Here is a 17,959-nt window from a genome sequence, read left to right on the forward strand (position 1 = left end):
AGCATGCTCAAGACGTAGTGTAGATTCAAGTTTGTTCAAATCATGACCCCCGGGGTAGGGCGGGGCCAAAATGGCCGACCAAAGTTTTACATAGAAATATATTGGAAAATTCTTTAAAAATCTTCTTCTCAAGAATGACAAAGCCATAATTCATCATATTTATATGGAAGCATGTTCAAGTAGTGTAGATTCAAATTTGTTCAAATCATGACCCCCGGGGGTAGGGCGTGGCCAAAATGGCCGACCAAAGTTTTACATAGAAATATATAGGAAAATTCTTTAAAAATCTTCTTCTCAAGAATGACAAAGCCATTATTCATCATATTTATATGGAAGCATGCTCAGGTAGTGTAGATTCAAGTGTGTTCAAATCATGACCCCCGGGGGTAGGGCGTGGCCAAAATGGCAGACCAAAGTTATACATAGAATTATATAGGAAAATTCTTTAAAAATCTTCTTCTCAAGAATGACAAAGCCATAATTCATCATATTTATATGGAAGCATGCTCAATTAGTGTAGATTCAAGTTTGTTCAAATCATGACCCCAAGGGGTAGGGCGGGACCAAAATGGCAGACCAAAGTTTTTAAAGATATATGTAGGAAAAATTCTATAAAAATCATTTTCTAAAAAATAGCAAATCCATGATTGTTGGTCATGGGACTACTTTTGGATTGAAACTTTACAATTAAAAGCCATTTTCTACTTTTTCCTACCCTTAGTGCTCAGGTGAGCGATGTGGCCCATGGGCCTCTTGTTGGCAATTTGATTTAGGCCTACAGTATTAAAATTGGACTCGTGTACTAGGAATATCATTTCTTTAGCAGAATTATCCCACTGAATTAAAAGGAACTCTTTTTTCAGGTGCGCATGATGCAGCTTCCTGGATGGTGTGTAGGCTGTTTGTCAACATGTGAATCCCATGTGCATTTCGAGGTAGGTAAGTTTACTGTCGATTTTTTCTTTCTAGTGAAAAAATTATAAAATTTTTGACATGTGTTGTTGGTTTTTAATTATAACTGAGTATGCTTAGAAAATTTTCAAACTTAGTAGGAAAATTAAAAGCCGCATAAGGCATATTTTTTCTGATCTCAAATTTTTGTTTAAGCATTAATCTTTTTTTTCTCTTTCATTAATTTTCTGCTGAGAGTCTAATAAATTAAATAATTTAATTCAAGCTATATAGTGATATAGTGAAATTATTTCCTTGTGTGAGACCTAAAGAGGGACAGGTAACTCTCATTTTCACTAAAATTTCTCTGATTTCAGGAGTTATCTCCCCTTGAAAAGATCAATAATGGCGGATAAACAATGTGGCATGCAGTCTGGTCACCAACGGACAGTTCTGACACTCATACCTGTATTTCTACCAATTACCTCAGTAACCTTTGTTGTGTTCATCACACAGGTAAGAAAAACAAGATTTTTAATTCAAAAAATTTTAATGAGCAAAATAATAAAGAATATAACATTTTTACATGTACAGACTCTCTCGTAGAAGAAAATGTCACGTTTTACATACAATAATACATTATTCACATGTCCACATTTTCCCCATTTACCCAGTTGAAAATAATCAATGCATAATCTGATAATGAACCCTAAAAACAATTATTACATGTAAGATAGTTCACAAAATATATTTTTAAATACAAATTTTATACATTTGAAATGCATGTACATATCATCAATGCCCCCCCCCCCCACCCTCCCTTCACAGTCTTACAATTTCCTTTTTAATTTTGGATCTGTTAATGATTTACTGTAAGTGTCTTTAGATTTTTTATCGTACAGCTGATATCTTTTAGATCTATAGAATTTTCTTTGAAATTTATATTTTAACAGTTTTTGTTTCATTTTAAAGTAATTTTGTCTATTTTGTTGTTGTTTTAGATGATGGACCACTCTACTTCCTTTGACAACAGGTGCCCCTACAGATTCACAAAGTTCCAGTGTTGAGTTTCCATGACCCCTATTAAGTGAGTGCACAACTTTATGTATTCTACTTTCAAAATTCCTACTACTTGTAATACATTTTGGATTTGATTTTAAATATGCCCTATTTACAGATTCAGATTTTTGTGTACAAGCATGATATTTGATTCTATCAAGATTACTTTGTCCTAAAGTCAAATTTATGCAGTCTTTTAACTAACATGTCTTTTTCTGTCATGTTTAATTCAAAGTCACTAGGCAACACTGAAGATTTCCAAAATTACTTTTCAGTCCACGACAGGAAAAGGAATAGAGTTGACAGGACTTCCCGCACTGTCCCTGGTAGCAGTTTATGAGGGAACCAACCGCAGTAGACACAGCACGCTTCATCAAAGGTAAGTCGCCTGAGTTGTGTTTGTAGCAATTCTCGTACTCTGTCCTGCATCGAAGCTTCAGGTCCAAGGCAAATCTTCTCTGCATGGATTTTCTTGTGGCCTTGGTTCTTCCCGGAAACATGTGACTGCTGAATGAAGCCTTAGCAGTCTGTTTTCTTTGAGAGTCAAAGAAGTGACGCAAGTCCTTAAGGTTTTCAATCACATGTCCTTGTTTTTCAGATGCACCAGATGCAGCGGCACTGTCTCCATCACTTGTGAAATGGGATATGACTAGTGGCCGGTCATCATTTTGTAACTCACCAACACAATTAGCGGCCAATCGCTTCTCGTCTCCAATGGTGGTCTCCGGATGAATGGTTGCAGTGCAGTCTTAGTGTCCTTGGCAGGTAACTTCTTTTCCTTTGCTTCGTAGGTGTGCGCCTTTCTTGCATAGTTTATTCCCACAGAAAACTGCTACCACATTCTTCCTCTGAGTTACATTTTCACTTACGGTATACGTCACTTGGGTGGCAGCTTGGAATGGGGTTTTCCCAATTGCACTGAAGGTGGCATTATTGTACCGAGCATCTCCTTCCCCTCTGATGGGGGTATCCGGAAGTCCACATTTTTAGCTCTACTGGTCAGAGACCAGAAGAGCTTATGCGATAGTAATGCGTCCGGCGTCCGTCCATCTGTCCGTCTGTCTGTCTGTCCGTCTGTCTGTAAACAATTTTTCAAAATGCTACTCCTCCTACAGTTTTGGTCTAATTTCAATATAACTTGGCACACAAGTAGACTACACTAAGATACATAATTCTGTGTATCGAATTTTAATTTTGATGAACTGTGTTGCCGTGGTTACTTAAAATAGAAATGTCTGTAAAATTGTTTCAAAATGCTACTCCTCCTACAGTTTTGGTCTGATTTCAGTATAACTTGGCACACAAGTAGACTAAACTAAGATACATAATTCTGTGTATTGGTTTTTGATTTCAATGAAAGGTGTTGCAGTGGTTACTAAAAATAGAAATTTCTGTGAAATTCTTTCAAAATGCTACTCCTCCTACAGTTTTGATCTGATTTCAGTATAAGTTGGCAAACAAGTAGACTATACACTAAGATACATAATTCTGTGTATTGGTTTTTGATTTCGATGAGCGGTGTTGCCGTGGTTACTAAAAATAGAAATTTCTGTGAATTTCTTTCAAAATGCTACTCCTCCTACAGTTTTGGTCTGATTTCAGTATAACTTGGCACACAAGTAGACTACACTAAGATACATCATTCTGTTTATCAGTTTTTGATTTCGATGAACGATGTTGCTGTGGTTACTAAAAATAGAAATTTCTGTAAAATTGTTTCAAAATGCTACTCCTCCGACAGTTTTGGTCTGATTTCAGTATAACTTGGCACACAAGTAGACTACACTAAGATACATAATTCTGTGTATCGGTTTTTTATTTCGATGAAAGGTGTTGCAGTGGTTACTAAAAATAGAAATTTCTGTGAAATTCTTTCAAAATGCTACTCCTCCTACAGTTTTGGTCTGATTTCAGTATAACTTGGCACACAAGTAGACTACACTAAGATACATCATTCTGTGTATTGGTTTTTGATTTCGATGAACGGTGTTGCCGTGGTTACTAAAAATAGAAATTTCTGTGAATTTCTTTCAAAATGCTACTCCTCCTACAGTTTTGGTCTGATTTCAGTATAACTTGGCACACAAGTAGACTACACTAAGATACATCATTCTGTTTATCAGTTTTTGATTACGATGAACGATGTTGCTGTGGTTACTAAAAATAGAAATTTCTGTAAAATTGTTTCAAAATGCTACTCCTCCTACAGTTTTGGTCTGATTTCAGTATAACTTGGCACACAAGTAGACTACACTAAGATACATAATTCTGTGGATCGGTTTTTGATTTCGATGAAAGGTGTTGCAGTGGTTACTAAAAATAGAAATTTCTGTGAAATTCTTTCAAAATGCTACTCCTCCTACAGTTTTGGTCTGATTTCAGTATAACTTGGCAAACAAGTAGAATACACCAAGATACATAATTCTGTGTATCGGTTTTTGATTTCGATGAAAGGTGTTGCAGTGGTTACTAAAAATAGAAATTTCTGTGAAATTCTTTCAAAATGCTACTCCTCCTACAGTTTTGGTCTGATTTCAATATAACTTGGCACACAAGTAGAATACACTAAGATACATAATCCTGTGTATCGAATTGTAATTTTGATGAACTGTGTTGCCGTGGTTACTTAAAATAGAAATGTCTGTAAAATTGTTTCAAAATGCTACTCCTCCTACAGTTTTGGTCTGATTTCAGTATAACTTGGCACACAAGTAGACTACACTAAGAACATAAAGAGACTTTATCAACGATCATTATTCTATTTAATGCTGTTTATAAAGTTTCAAATCCCAGCTGCTTAAGTACTTTCTCTTCCTTTGCTATAAGTTCAAACCAGTAGAGCTTCAGTCTCAACAGAGACTTCTGGTTCATTAAGTTCTTGAATATTCTGCCGAATTTTCTTCATACTGTTTTTATTTACATTGGTTATAATTTTCCCCACTTTGTTGCAGGTCTGTTGCATGTTGGTGGCTGACGCTGGTTTAATATATGCACCAAGAAGCATACTACACATACCCTCTGTTGTAAGACTGGTACCCAGGTGACCGACAGCCATGGCCACATTCAGCTGTGCAGCTCTTCATCCCCTGCCAGATCTTCTCACCTCTTCGTAAAGCTTTTCTCGGTGACTGGTATAGTGGCACTTCTTACATCGAATGTAAAGGATCCATGCAAGGCCTCGTTTTTCCTCCCCATGCTGATTCCAGTCCAGTTGACCATCACAGTCTGGAAAATTCTGTGAGTGTTCTTTAAATGCATTGTTCCACAATTTAGCAGTCTTTTCTTGGTGAAGTACTTTGTATAATTTTGAATTTGGGTCATCTGACACAGATTCCATGTAGGTGTCCACTGGCTGGACCTCACTTGGCCTGGGTCGTAAAAACTTCATCTCGCTGCTTCGGCTCTTGGCATCTATAACTGCAAACACTCCATTTTTCTGTGGCCGTACAATGTCCTGAAATTCTTCTTTACTTAGTCTTCTTATGGGAACCAGAGATTGGACTAGGCTGGTGGTCCCTATTTTCTTCTGGCCTTTGTTGTGAGGAATACTTCCTTTTTTAGGTCACCTGAGTAAACTCAGGTGACCTATTGCTATCTGTTTTCGTCCGTCGTCGTGCGTTGTGCATTGTCCGTTAACATTTGAACATTTTCAGCTTCTTCTCTGCAACCACTGAACCAATTTCAACCAAATTTGGCACAAAGCATCTATGGGTGAAGGGGAATAAAAATTGTGAATTTCATGATCCCTGCCCCCCTGGGGCCTTAGGGGTGGGGCCAAAACCACTAAAATTAATGCAATCTTTAAAAATCTTCTTCTTTACTCCTGGACATCAAGCAGTCAAACTGTTTGCATGATTGTAACAAGCAATGAGTCCTCTACCAAAATTGTGAAATTCATGGCCTTGGGGTCAGGGGTTCTAGTGCTAGGGTGGGGCTAAATAAGTAGGTATTGAAAATGCATTATTTCTTTGAAAATCTTCTTCTCTGCTCCTGGGTATTAAATAAACCAACTAAGTACATAGTTATGATGAGCAAGAGTACTTCTACCAAAATTGTGAATTTTATGGCCCCGGGGTCAGGGGTTCTTGTTTTAGGGTGGGGCCCTAATGATTATATATATTGTGAAATGCATGATTTCTTTGAACATCTTATCCTTTGCTCCTGGTTAATATGCTAATGATCTAATTTTATATTTAAGGCCAGTATTTATTTTATTTTCATTTTTACAAACCCTCCGCTCAAGGTTTTGAATTTTCAGAAAAAAATAAAAATATTTTTTTTTCCAATGTCAAATTTGAGTCGGGATCGCGATTTCAATTTTACGATCTCGCACTTCCGGTTTTACGATGAAACAGCAGGTAAATAAAGCTAGATCTGATAAGATAACTTGGTTTAGTGTAAAATTCATCGATAAGAGTGCCATTCAAAACGTTTCACCCGTTCGAAGGACAAATAAAATGCTGACGACTTTGTTGCACAATGACATGCTGGTGAGATAATTAAAGTATGTATTCGTTTCAAAAGTTACTGTCTGTAAATTATTTTCCTCCCCCAGGTTTTAAACTGCTCGTGGTAGCTATTGCATATTGCCAGCGACATTGTTTAGGTCTCTGTTATAGCTTACAGTCTAAGCATCATTCTTCAGAAAAGAGTTGCTTATGCAATAATGAATAAAACTATGGGAGAAGTGAAGTCCATTTGAGGAAGAAATAAACAATAACCTGAAGAAATAAAAAAAAAATTCAACTATTAAAAGGCAAGAATATGCAAGAATATACAATTATATACAGGCATGTAGTATCATTTGTATCAGCCAGAAAAATTATTTTACACTTAATTGAAAAAATGTTCACCCTACTCCCCAATACTCCCTGTCTGTTTTACAATAGGAATTATAACTTTAGGGTTCAAGTAACTTTTAGAACAATGTCTACACATTCACCTAACACATATGAAAAAAATGAAGATATATTGAAAGACTTTTAAAGAATTGATTTTTAGCTCTACTGGTCAGAGACCAGAAGAGCTTATGCGATGGTAATGCTTCCGTCGTCCGTCCATCTGTCTGTCTGTCCGTCTGTCTGTCTGTAAACAATTTTTCAAAATGCTACTCCTCCTACAGTTTTGGTCTGATTTCAATATAACTTGGCACACAAGTAGACTACACTAAGATACATAATTCTGTATATCGGTTTTTGATTTCAATGAACGGTGTTGCCGTGGTTACTAAAAATAGAAATTTCTGTGAAATTCTTTCAAAATGTTACTCCTCCTACAGTTTTGGTCTGATTTCAGTATAACTTGGCACACAAGTAGACTACACTAAGATACATCATTCTGTGTATCGGTTTTTGATTTCGATGAACGGTGTTGCCGTGGTTACTAAAAATAGAAATTTCTGTGAAATTCTTTCAAAATGCTACTCCTTCTACAGTTTTGGTCTGATTTCAATATAACTTGGCACACAAGTAGACTACACTAAGATACATAATTCTGTGTATCGGTTTTTGATTTCAATGAACAGTGTTGCCGTGGTTACTAAAAATAGAAGTTTCTGTGAAATTCTTTCAAAATGCTACTCCTTCTACAGTTTTGGTCTGATTTCAATATAACTTGGCACACAAGTAGACTACACTAAGATACATAATTCTGTGTATCGGTTTTTGATTTCGTTGAACAGTGTTGCCGTGGTTACTAAAAATAGGATTTTTTGTGAAATTCTTTCAAAATGCTACTCCTCCTACAGTTTTGGTCTGATTTCAATATAACATGGCACACAAGTAGACTACACTAAGATACATAATTCTGTGTATCGGTTTTTGATTTCGATGAACGGTGTTGCCGTGGTTACTAAAAATAGAAATTTCTGTGAAATTCTTTCAAAATGCTACTCCTTCTATAGTTTTGGTCTGATTTCAATATAACTTGGCACACAAGTAGACTACACTAAGATACATAATTCTATGTATCGGTTTTTGATTTCGATGAACGGTGTTGCCGTGGTTACTAAAAATAGAAATTTCTGTGAAATTCTTTCAAAATGCTACACCTCCTACAGTTTTGGTCTGATTTCAATATAACATGGCACACAAGTAGACTACACTAAGGTACGTAATTCTGTATATCAGTTTTTCACTTCAATGAATGGTGTTGCCATGGTTACTAAAAATAGAAATTTCTGTCAAATACTCTCAAAATGCTACTCCAAATAGTCTGGTTATAATATAATGTGGCATGCAAGTAGACTACACTAAGAACATAAAGAGACTTAATCAAGGATCATTATTCTATTTATTGCTGTTGAAAGGTTCAATTTCCAACTGCTTAAGTGCTTTTCTCTTCCTTTGCTATAAGTACAAACCAGTAGAGCTTCAGTCTCGACAGAGACTTCTGGTTGTGTAATTACGCGAGAAGGTATGCTAGCGAAAATTTCATTCTTGCGTATAATAGAATCCCATAAGATGCAATGACCACAAATCGCGAAAATTTTGTCTCACTAATAAAGAGTCAATGACTATCTCATGAAAATAAGGTGTCGCGAAAAATAAGTGATCTAGAGTACAAGGATGAGAATATGTTGTAGATTAAAAATTGTTCAAGGCATCACCCTGGGGACAAAGGATATGGTCTTAAGGTGCCGCTATAATGTGACAAAAAGTTATGTTTTTGTTAAAACTTGGATATTTTGCTTACTCTAGGCCTACAAGGACTAGGGATATTAAATCTTGTCAAGGCAAGACAAAAATAGGGTGGGTCATTAAAAACTTCTTATGCGTGGTTAGGACGGGGTCATAATGGGGAATCCCTGAGTTTTACATTGAAATATGTAGAAAAAATCTTTTAAAAATCTTCTTCTGAAGAACCATGTCACCTTCACCAATAGGTGCAGTGGTTAGAGCGTCTGCTTTAGAGTCACAAAGTAAGGAGTCATCCCTATCTCGCAGGTACGAATCCCACTGTGGGATGTAGAGACAGGTTCTTCGGATGAGACCGTATAAGCCAGGGTCCTGTGTCACAGTATACACTTATTTAATGACTACGAGGTAAACAGTCAAATTGTTGTCCCGAGGTAGTGGGGGAGACCTGGAAAACTGTTGCCGGCCGAGGGCAACAGTTTTCCAGGTCTCCCCCACTACCGAGGGACAACAGTTTGACTGTTTCACCGAGTAGTCATTGAATAAGTGTTTTATTACCTAACCTACTATATAATTAATTAAATTGGAATAAAAACACACAAACAATCAATAAAAAGGTTTCACAACTGTTTATTCAAATACTTGTCTATTAATTAGCTGAACACAAAATATAAAGATTAAATCAATATTTTTAATTTAAAGTAATACTTAATAAATTGACTGTTTGTGTGTTTTATTTAAATTTGATTAATTATAGAGCAGGTAAATAGTGATGTCATGATCATCAAAATGCTTGAATATCACGATGACGCTTTAAACAGGCAACAGTTCATTCTGTGGCCCGGTCAACAGTTCACTGTTTCATGATCACACAAAAACATAAAGTAAACCGTGAAACAGTTCAAAATGCCTAATTATAATTTATATAGTAGCCGGGTTAGGTAATAATAGGTGCTAGCACATTTCCTCACTGCTCAATGGCCTTATGTGCAGAGTATAGGACAAATCTTGAGATCTCCATCGACAAGTGGTAGCATCTACATATGAATGAAAAATTCTTGGGAGGGATAATGAAAAATTCTTGAGAGGGATGTTTAAAACAGCATACAATCAATCATCTCAAAAACCAATGGACCAGAAAATCTGAAACTTACAAGTATGTGGAAGCATCCTTGGGTAGAGTAGATTCTAAATTGTTCAAATCATGGCCCCAGGGCGTACATGTAGGGTGGGGCCACAATAGCTATTGCAAGGTGAAAACTGTGGCCCATGGGCCTCTTGTTGCGTTTTGTAGCCCACCTTCATTGAAAAAATCAATCTTTTTTTTTAAAAGTTGCTTTATTCTCGATGCATTTAATATTTTAATTTAGGTCAAACACTTGGCCCATCAGCGAGTGGTACAGGTGGCCTGTGGGAGTCGGGACGCCCAGACCCTGGCCCTCACAGACGAGGGCTACGTCTACTCCTGGGGGGACGGGGACTTTGGAAAACTGGGTCGAGGGGGGAGTGAGGGATGTAATGTCCCTCACGAAGTGGAGAGACTGAGGGATCAGAAGGTGTGTCAGATTGAGTGTGGTGCCCAGTTCTCATTGGCTCTGACCAAGTCTGGACAAGTGTGGACATGGTGAGCATTTATTCCATAATGAATAATTATATACATGTACTAGATATGGCTTACCTTTGAATTGCATGTGTCTGTGCTTGATAAAGAATGAAATGATTCCATTGCCTTTTACCAATCAGTTTTTCAAAGGAATCATACCTACTGGTAAATTAATTTTGCTGCAGCTTAAGATTTATCAGGTCACAGAAATAGAAGAGGAATGATAAATTGATGTGCTTCAATTCATGTTTTTAGGGGCAAAGATGACTATTTTCGATTGGGTCATGGAACTGATGCTCATGTAAGGAAGCCTCAGATTGTGGAGGGACTGAAGGGGAAGAAGATTGTCCATGTAGCCGTGGGGGCACTCCACTGTCTGGCTGTCACTGACACGGGGCAGGTGAGTCAAATGTACTCAAGTTTTACAGACCTATGGGAGATATTTTTAAAATATATAATGTAAACTTGGTTGAATTTTACATTGAAGATAAGTAAACATACATGTACATCCACAGCTTGTTAATCACTATTCAGTCATTTTGTGTCAAGAACCAGGATTAGATGGATGGAAGTTTACTGCCCTAATAGTTTTGATATTTTGAAATACAATAATTGAAGGATCTGAAATTGTTTAACATTCTCACTATGAATTTTTTGTCTAGGTGTATGCTTGGGGAGATAATGACCACGGACAGCAAGGAAATGGAACCACCACAGTTAACAGAAAGCCAGCCCTGGTGGTGCTGGAGGGGTACAAGATCAGTAAGGTAGCATGTGGTTCCTCCCACAGCATAGCCTGGGCCACCACAGACATGTCTGTTCCCACCACCCACGAGCCGGTACTGTTCTCCACCTCCAGGGATCCCCTGGGGGCAACACTACTGGGTAAGGATTAGTATTATAAAGTCTTATTAAATAAAGATCCGACTCTTTGAGGGGCGGGGTGTGAAGAAGAGATGTGGTTCGTCTTGGGTGGACTTTGCTAATTTCTTTTGCCCTTGTGTTTCTTTTTTTAACATTGACCTGTAGTGGTATTTCTCCTATTGATTAAATTTCTTTTTTTTAATTCTTGTGCATTTCTTTTATAAAATAAATGTTTTTTTTCCCTGTTGATTGATAAAGGTGTGAACGAGAGCAATGCAGAGGAGAACTCGGTATCTACAGCTGCCTCCCAAAATTCAACTTCCAAAACTGTACGTCCATCTCTGTCCAAAATCATTCTATCACAGGACACAGACACCAGTAAACAGCAGGCCCTGGGTTATATTCTGACCGCTCTACAGATTCTCTACTCCAGGTAAAGGCTTTCTGGTCTTTCTGAATTTATCTTTTGAATAGCCTTGATTATAAAAAAGGGAAGTACAGTTAAACTGGTTAAAATATACTGAGAACTTAATGGATGTCATGAATTAAGTTTACCAATGCACCAAATAAATTGTCTAGCCCTGGAACTTCTTTATAAGTGTGTTTTACTGTAAATAGTGGGAGGGGGTGAGGAGGGGCCTAGGAGGGGGCTTGACTCCTAGATGTAAAATGTAATTCACTGAAGTAAAATACGATACATGTATTATTTCTTTAAATAATAGTATTTAAACTCATAAGAATTTTCGTGTTAAACAGAGATGCAATAGTGAAGTCCCTGGAGACAGATGGCCAGCCTGTGCCAGTTTCACCAGAAATGAAGCCCCTGGGTATGACAGGTTCCCTGGCGGCCAGCACTGATGAGCTCCCTGTCAGGAGAATCTACACAGGGAGGGGATGGACGAGGTGCTGGACCACGCGGACATACAGCTGACAGTGGGGGAGACTGTCACAGAAACTGTCAGTGGGGTAGGTTTTATATAGAATAAAGAAATGCCATTTGCTCATAAACTGATTTTACAATTCACTTATAGAAGGAAAAAAATATAATTTAGACATAAACTGGTTCTAACTTGCATTTTTGATATATAGATTCTTGTTTATCAGGGTCCTAACCTGAAACTCACTACAAGCAAGTAAAAACATGAACTATAAATTTGCTTGCGACTGAAATATTTCCGAAAAGATGTTGTGTTGGAAAGTTGTGAAACATTTATAATAGAGGTAATAATTTTGTTTCATATTATTTTAGGTGCATTCAGAAATCTCATCATACACAAGCATGCAAAGTCTGGCAGCTTTAGTTCCCATGGAGACAAGCATCATAGCAGAGACCTTGACCTCTGCAGATGAGGTCATGAGTACCATGGAAGCCGGCCCAACAAATTTTCCATCAGGTCTGGATGACTTCACTGCCCGAATGTCTGTTAACGATGCTCGTAATTTGGTAGAACTTCTGAAGCTTGCTGTGGCGTCCAGAATGGGAGAACTGGCTAAAGAAGGACTGTCAGACATCCTTACTCGACTGGCCAAGGCATATCCTCAGGTACATCTCCCATTCTGTTTAACTGAATAAGTCATTTGTGTGATTTTATGTTACATTTCATCAGATGAGGATTGAATTAATATTCTAATAATTTCCTTTCATATATCTTGAATTAAGCTTTAAAACTGCAATGTTTGAAAAAAAATTTTTTTAAGGCTTTGAGCTGTTTCATGCATATTAGATACCGTATAACTGGTTTTTAATGCGGGAGCAAATTTTTGCGATTGGATCCTGAAATAGGTATATTTATTTTTTGCGATTTTAATTTTTGCGATTTCACTTTGACAATAAAGTCTATTTTTATTGAATTTCATTACTAGACATTTAAACAATAAAGTCTATTTTTATTTTTTATTGAACAAACCAAAGCAATTTAAAATACAGGTGACTCTCGATGGCTTGAACTCTGATTTCGGGAAGTTCTCGATCTCTTGAAGTGAACCCCTGGTCCCGTTTTTTTTTGAAACCATTGAAACTATAGAACTAAGCAATTTTACTCCTGATCTCTCGAACTTCTATTTCTCGAACCAAAACCTGGGCCCCGTTACACATATTTCATTGAATTTCACTCTCTATCTCTCGAAGTTTTGTATACACGCCAATCAAGCGTAAAATAGTTGCAGTCTGGACTTACCTGGAAACAGTGAAGGCCTTGGGCTATTGGGTGTTTACATAGATGACACTACACCTGTGGGTTCCGTGTGTTGTTATAATTAATTGGTTATTATTCACAGGGTAAATTAGAAACAAAGTCACAAGTATTTTGAATTAATTGAAACCGAGACGATAATTCTTTGAAATTAATTTATAGATGTTCGTTTCAGTAAGTTCCCATAGACTATGAACTTTCATTTATGGTTATAGAGAGTTTATATAATCTCAGTATGAAATATTACACAAGAAATTCTTTTCTCAAGGACAGAATACCGATTAAGAAAAATCTTGTAAACACTGGTGCAGGACCCGCTCAAGCCGGGGAATAGCCAAACTGACAATTGCTATTCGAGTTTCATATAAATAAATCATGAAATACAATGTAGGAACAAATAAATATTGAATCTTAAGGAATTCGTTTTATTTATTCGAAAAACAATCATTGTTGTTGATATCAAGTAAATTACCTGTAAAATACGATTGAAAACATGCAATGGCATTATTTACTGCAGAACTTCGATGCTACTGAAAATTTTTATTTACGTATTTTTTGGGATTTATTTTTTTGTGACTTGATCGCAGAAATCGCAAAAAATAGCACCCCGTAGAAAAATCCAGTTATACGGTATCTTTGAGAACTTGAATACTGCAGACAAATGTTAAATAATTGAGGCTTCATTCTTTTACAATCACTCCTGCAGTTAAAACCTCTTTCCATTCTTTTATATTGTGTAATCATTTTAAATTAAATTCATTGTTTTTATTTTAAGGTGGCTGAGATGTTGTTGGAGCTGTGTGTTACAGAGTTGGAGGATGTGGCATCAGATCGAGTCTGTGGGAGGCTACCACAGCCGGTGGTACAGGAGTGTCCCCACCCCTACAGTGATGATACCTCACTCAGCGGCACAGTCAAAATACCAGGTAAATAATCAGCACAGTGGCACAGTAAAAATACTGGTAGATAATCAGCAAAGTCAAAATACTAGGTAAATAACCACTGAGTGGCACAGTAAAAAATCAGGTAACACACAGTCAAAATTCCAGGTAAATAATCAACAGCTAGAAAATTTTTATATTAAAGCCACCAGAATAATCAAGTGTATGGATAGCACATTAATTTGTTGCATATAGAATTTATTAACTATCATAACTTTTGTAGGAGCTGATTCATTGAGGGTGGAGTTTGATCGCCGATGTTCTACAGAGAGGAGACATGATCCCTTGACAATCTCAGACAGTTCTGGTAGAACCCTGGCTGTAAAATCAGGTAATGAGCTCTATATTTTATAAATGAAGACTTGAATTATAGGAATTTTGATAGACTTGTTAAGTGTAAAAATGTACCAGTAAAATCTCATAATTTCAATTTTGTAGATAATTTCAAGTTTATCCTTATCATTCTTGAAAATTTACAATTTTTACTTTTTATTTCAGGACGAGAGTGGTCTGATTGGTCCCAGGAGCTGCGGATTGACGGAGATGAGCTGCGATGGAAGTTTGTCAGCGACGGCTCCGTTAACGGCTGGGGCTGGTACTTCACTGTGTATCCCATCATGCCTGCTGCTGCTCCCATGGACATGCTCTCTGACAGAACAGTCCTGTCGCGTCCTTCCATTGACCTGGTCACCTGTCTTCTGGACTTCAAACTGGACATTAACCTGGCCAGGAATATCGTCACCAGACTGGCCGCGACTCTGGCTGCCAATGCTCAGCTGAGTTCACTAGGTTTGTTTCTAGCTCTGAATAAATTTTCTCCCAAAGCACTAGTAGTCAAATGCAAGGTGAATGTTGAAAAAAAAGATGTGAAGTTGATCGAAAAAGTATGTTGATAGAGTGCAAATGAGAAATATTGCACTTTCAACTGTGGGTGTGTCCTGAATCTTATTTAGATATATTAGAAAAGGTCAAGGATATGGAGAGAAAAAATAATTAAGTGATGGAGGAAGTCAATTTATTAGCTCTTACAATATCTATGTTCATTTTCAACATTCATTTATCCATATCTAAGTGAAGTAAATATGTCCTGAGGTAATTTTTTTCTCAGAGTCATGGAATAATTTTGGTGTCTCTTTATTACAGGGTCCAGCCAGAGAATGTGGGCTTTACAAAAACTCCGAAAACTGATGACCTCTGACACCTCGGAGCAGATCGTCAATGTCAACACGTTACTGGCCAGTCCCACTGTGGAGACAGCGGAGCCCGACCTAACACCTCGATCCTCCACAGCAGTAAGTACCTGTGTAATCCCACATCCATTGGGAGGCAAAGTTTGCTTCATAATAGACAAGGTTAAAATGGGTATGAGAATATAGGAGGAATATATGAGGAAATATGGTAAAATGGATTGCACATATGTCAGATTAGAAGTTTTCAATGTAGTATTATCCATTAGATGATCATTCACATGCATATACATGTACATGAGGAATATTGTGTTCTTGCTGTCTTGAAAAATGCTACTAAGGAGCATCGTATAAAACAGGACAAAAAAAGAAAATATTGTTTTAACTAATGGATAAGAAATTAGAATCCATTATCAGTAACAATATATTGGTTTTCCTTGTACAGCTCCTGAGCAGTTCCTCGGTGACCTCCCTTGTTAAGGGTCTACCTGAGGCCCTACAGAGACAGTATGACTATGAGGATCCTATAGTAAGGAGTGGCAAGCACCTGATGCACAGCCCATTCTTCAAGGTACAGTGTCTACGAGTGGGCAGTTATGTTAGTAGGGATAATTATGTCTTGCGATTTATCGGGAGATAATTTTGCATGAAACTTCATTATTTAAGATGTAATTACAAAGATTTTTTACCTTTAAATATGAGGAGATGGAATTTATTCAAGTACGGGGCATATTGAACAGTAATACATGTACATGTATTTCTTATCTTTTAATGCATAGTTTCTAAAAATCAGTTCTTTTTCTAGACATTGAACATAGAACTGGTGTCTCCCTGTAACATCAAGTGCATATCATATTAATCACAATTTGCTGGGCTATCTTTCCAGGTTCTAGTGGCCTTAGCCTGTGACCTTGAACTGGACAAGCTGAACTGCTGCAGTGAAGCACACAAGTGGGCGTGGTTCCGTCGCTACTGCATGGCAGCACGCGTCGCCACGGGGATTGTCCAAAGGACTGCCTTGCCAATCTCTTTCCTGGAGGAGGTCCGAAAAAAGATTCTGGACATTTCGTGTGATGAAGAAGAGGATACAAATGCTCATGAAAATCACGAAATTTTCAAACAAGAACAAGATGAACAGTTACTGTTGTGGTTGAACAGGAAACCGGAGGAATGGACTTTGTCCTGGGGAGGGAGTGGTCAAATCTGGGGGTGGGGCCACAATCACAGGGGACAGCTTGGGGGAGTGGACGGTGCCAAGGTCAAGCAGCCGGTCAGCTGTGAGGGTCTAGCGGTCACCAGGCCCATTCAGTTGGTAGGAGGGGAGCAGACCTTGTTTGCAGTGACAGCTGAAGGAAAGGTCAGAATGCTTTAAATATAAAAATGTAAATCATTATATAGCTCATTTAAAATGATCAGATGTTCCAAGAAAAAACTTATTAAAATTGATAGTAAATATACACTTAAATTGATAAAAATCTGTAGATTCCTGAGTACTTTAACAATAACGTCTCTCCAAGAAAAACAACTTCTTATTAAAATTTTATATTGATTTAAGAGTAAAAGCTTGGGTAGATTTTTAAAGCACTATAATTTACTCGCATTGATGATTACAGAGTGACATTAGATATTCTTTATCTTTTTTCCTACAGGTGTTTGCTACAGGATATGGGGCTGGCGGGAGGCTAGGAGTTGGAGGGACAGAGTCTGTGTCCCACCCCACACAACTGGAGTCCATTCAGCATGTGTTTATTAAGAAGCTGGCCGTGAACTCGGGAGGGAAGCACTGCCTGGCCCTGTCTGCTGATGGGGAGGTGTACTCCTGGGGAGAGGGAGAGGACGGGAAACTAGGTCACGGTAAGTAGGTCAAAGGATGTTTAAAAAATTTGTTTTAATCTGGTTAATTAAATTATTTTCATTCAATATAAAAAAGATCTTAAATATTAATGAATCTTCAAATTAAAAAAAAAGTTAGATTTAATGTGTGTGAAGAAATAATGACCTTGAAAATGCATGTGAATTAGTTTGTCCTTGGTGAATTGTATTTATGAATCTACTTTTGAATTCACATCAAGTAATTATCCTTAAAAAAGTATCTTAAGAGCCTGTCTACGAGAAAACCCTGCAGATATATAGAAATAAGCTCTGGTAGGCATTCTCAAGAACAAACTAATTTTCATTATTAACTTAAAGGACACCCATTCAGAGTCAGAAATATGTTGTTTATTTTTGCATCTGTTGTTTCTATTTTTAGTAACAGCCAATAATTCATTTTGGTCAATATTCAAGGGAAAATGCAAAAAAGTTGGTGTAAAAATGACAATTTCAATATTTAAAAGTAAAAAAGAAAAACAATATATAAATAAAAGGGCAATGTTTTCTCATAGAACTGAGTCGTAAAATTAAGTTGGAATCAATTTTTTTGTAAAACCCCTATATAGAAGGCTGTCCGGAGGTCACAAATATTGGCATGGTGCCAAGAAATGATAATGGTTCATTTTTTGTTAATATTGAGGGATACATTTCTTAGAAAGTGACGCTTCTTTTTTCAGAATTTTGTGCATTTAAGAATCTCTAGGATATTATCCCA

General features: G+C 37.2%; 1 protein-coding gene and 2 long non-coding RNA genes across 3 annotated transcripts in view; all 3 read left to right on the forward strand.

Annotated features, from left to right (window-relative positions):
* The first annotated feature begins 661 nt into the window (after positions 1–661).
* LOC134271107 (uncharacterized) lies at positions 662–2,668 on the forward strand. Its single transcript, XR_009992958.1, has 5 exons — positions 662–935; positions 1,269–1,407; positions 1,893–1,978; positions 2,226–2,329; positions 2,549–2,668. It is a non-coding gene; the product is annotated as an uncharacterized LOC134271107 (long non-coding RNA).
* A 2,235-nt stretch (positions 2,669–4,903) lies between these two features.
* The window catches only part of LOC134271149 (uncharacterized), a 31,914-nt gene continuing 18,858 nt past the window's right edge, over positions 4,904–17,959 (forward strand). Inside the window, exon 1 of the long non-coding RNA XR_009992963.1 lies at positions 4,904–5,187. This is a non-coding gene — a long non-coding RNA (uncharacterized LOC134271149). The remainder of the gene's footprint in view (positions 5,188–17,959) is intronic.
* Positions 11,930–17,234, forward strand: LOC134271097 (E3 ubiquitin-protein ligase HERC2-like). Its single transcript, XM_062753354.1, has 9 exons — positions 11,930–12,018; positions 12,302–12,595; positions 14,020–14,170; positions 14,409–14,516; positions 14,684–14,974; positions 15,329–15,477; positions 15,818–15,943; positions 16,259–16,729; positions 17,022–17,234. Exons 1-9 carry the CDS (start codon positions 11,947–11,949, stop codon positions 17,232–17,234), a joined length of 1,875 nt encoding a protein of 624 aa, XP_062609338.1. The 5' UTR covers positions 11,930–11,946.

Source organism: Saccostrea cucullata, unplaced genomic scaffold (genome assembly GCF_032062105.1).
Source record: "Saccostrea cucullata isolate Sc308-1 unplaced genomic scaffold, CSIRO_AGI_Scuc_v1 ctg2111, whole genome shotgun sequence".
Taxonomy (NCBI): Eukaryota; Metazoa; Mollusca; class Bivalvia; order Ostreida; family Ostreidae; genus Saccostrea; species Saccostrea cuccullata.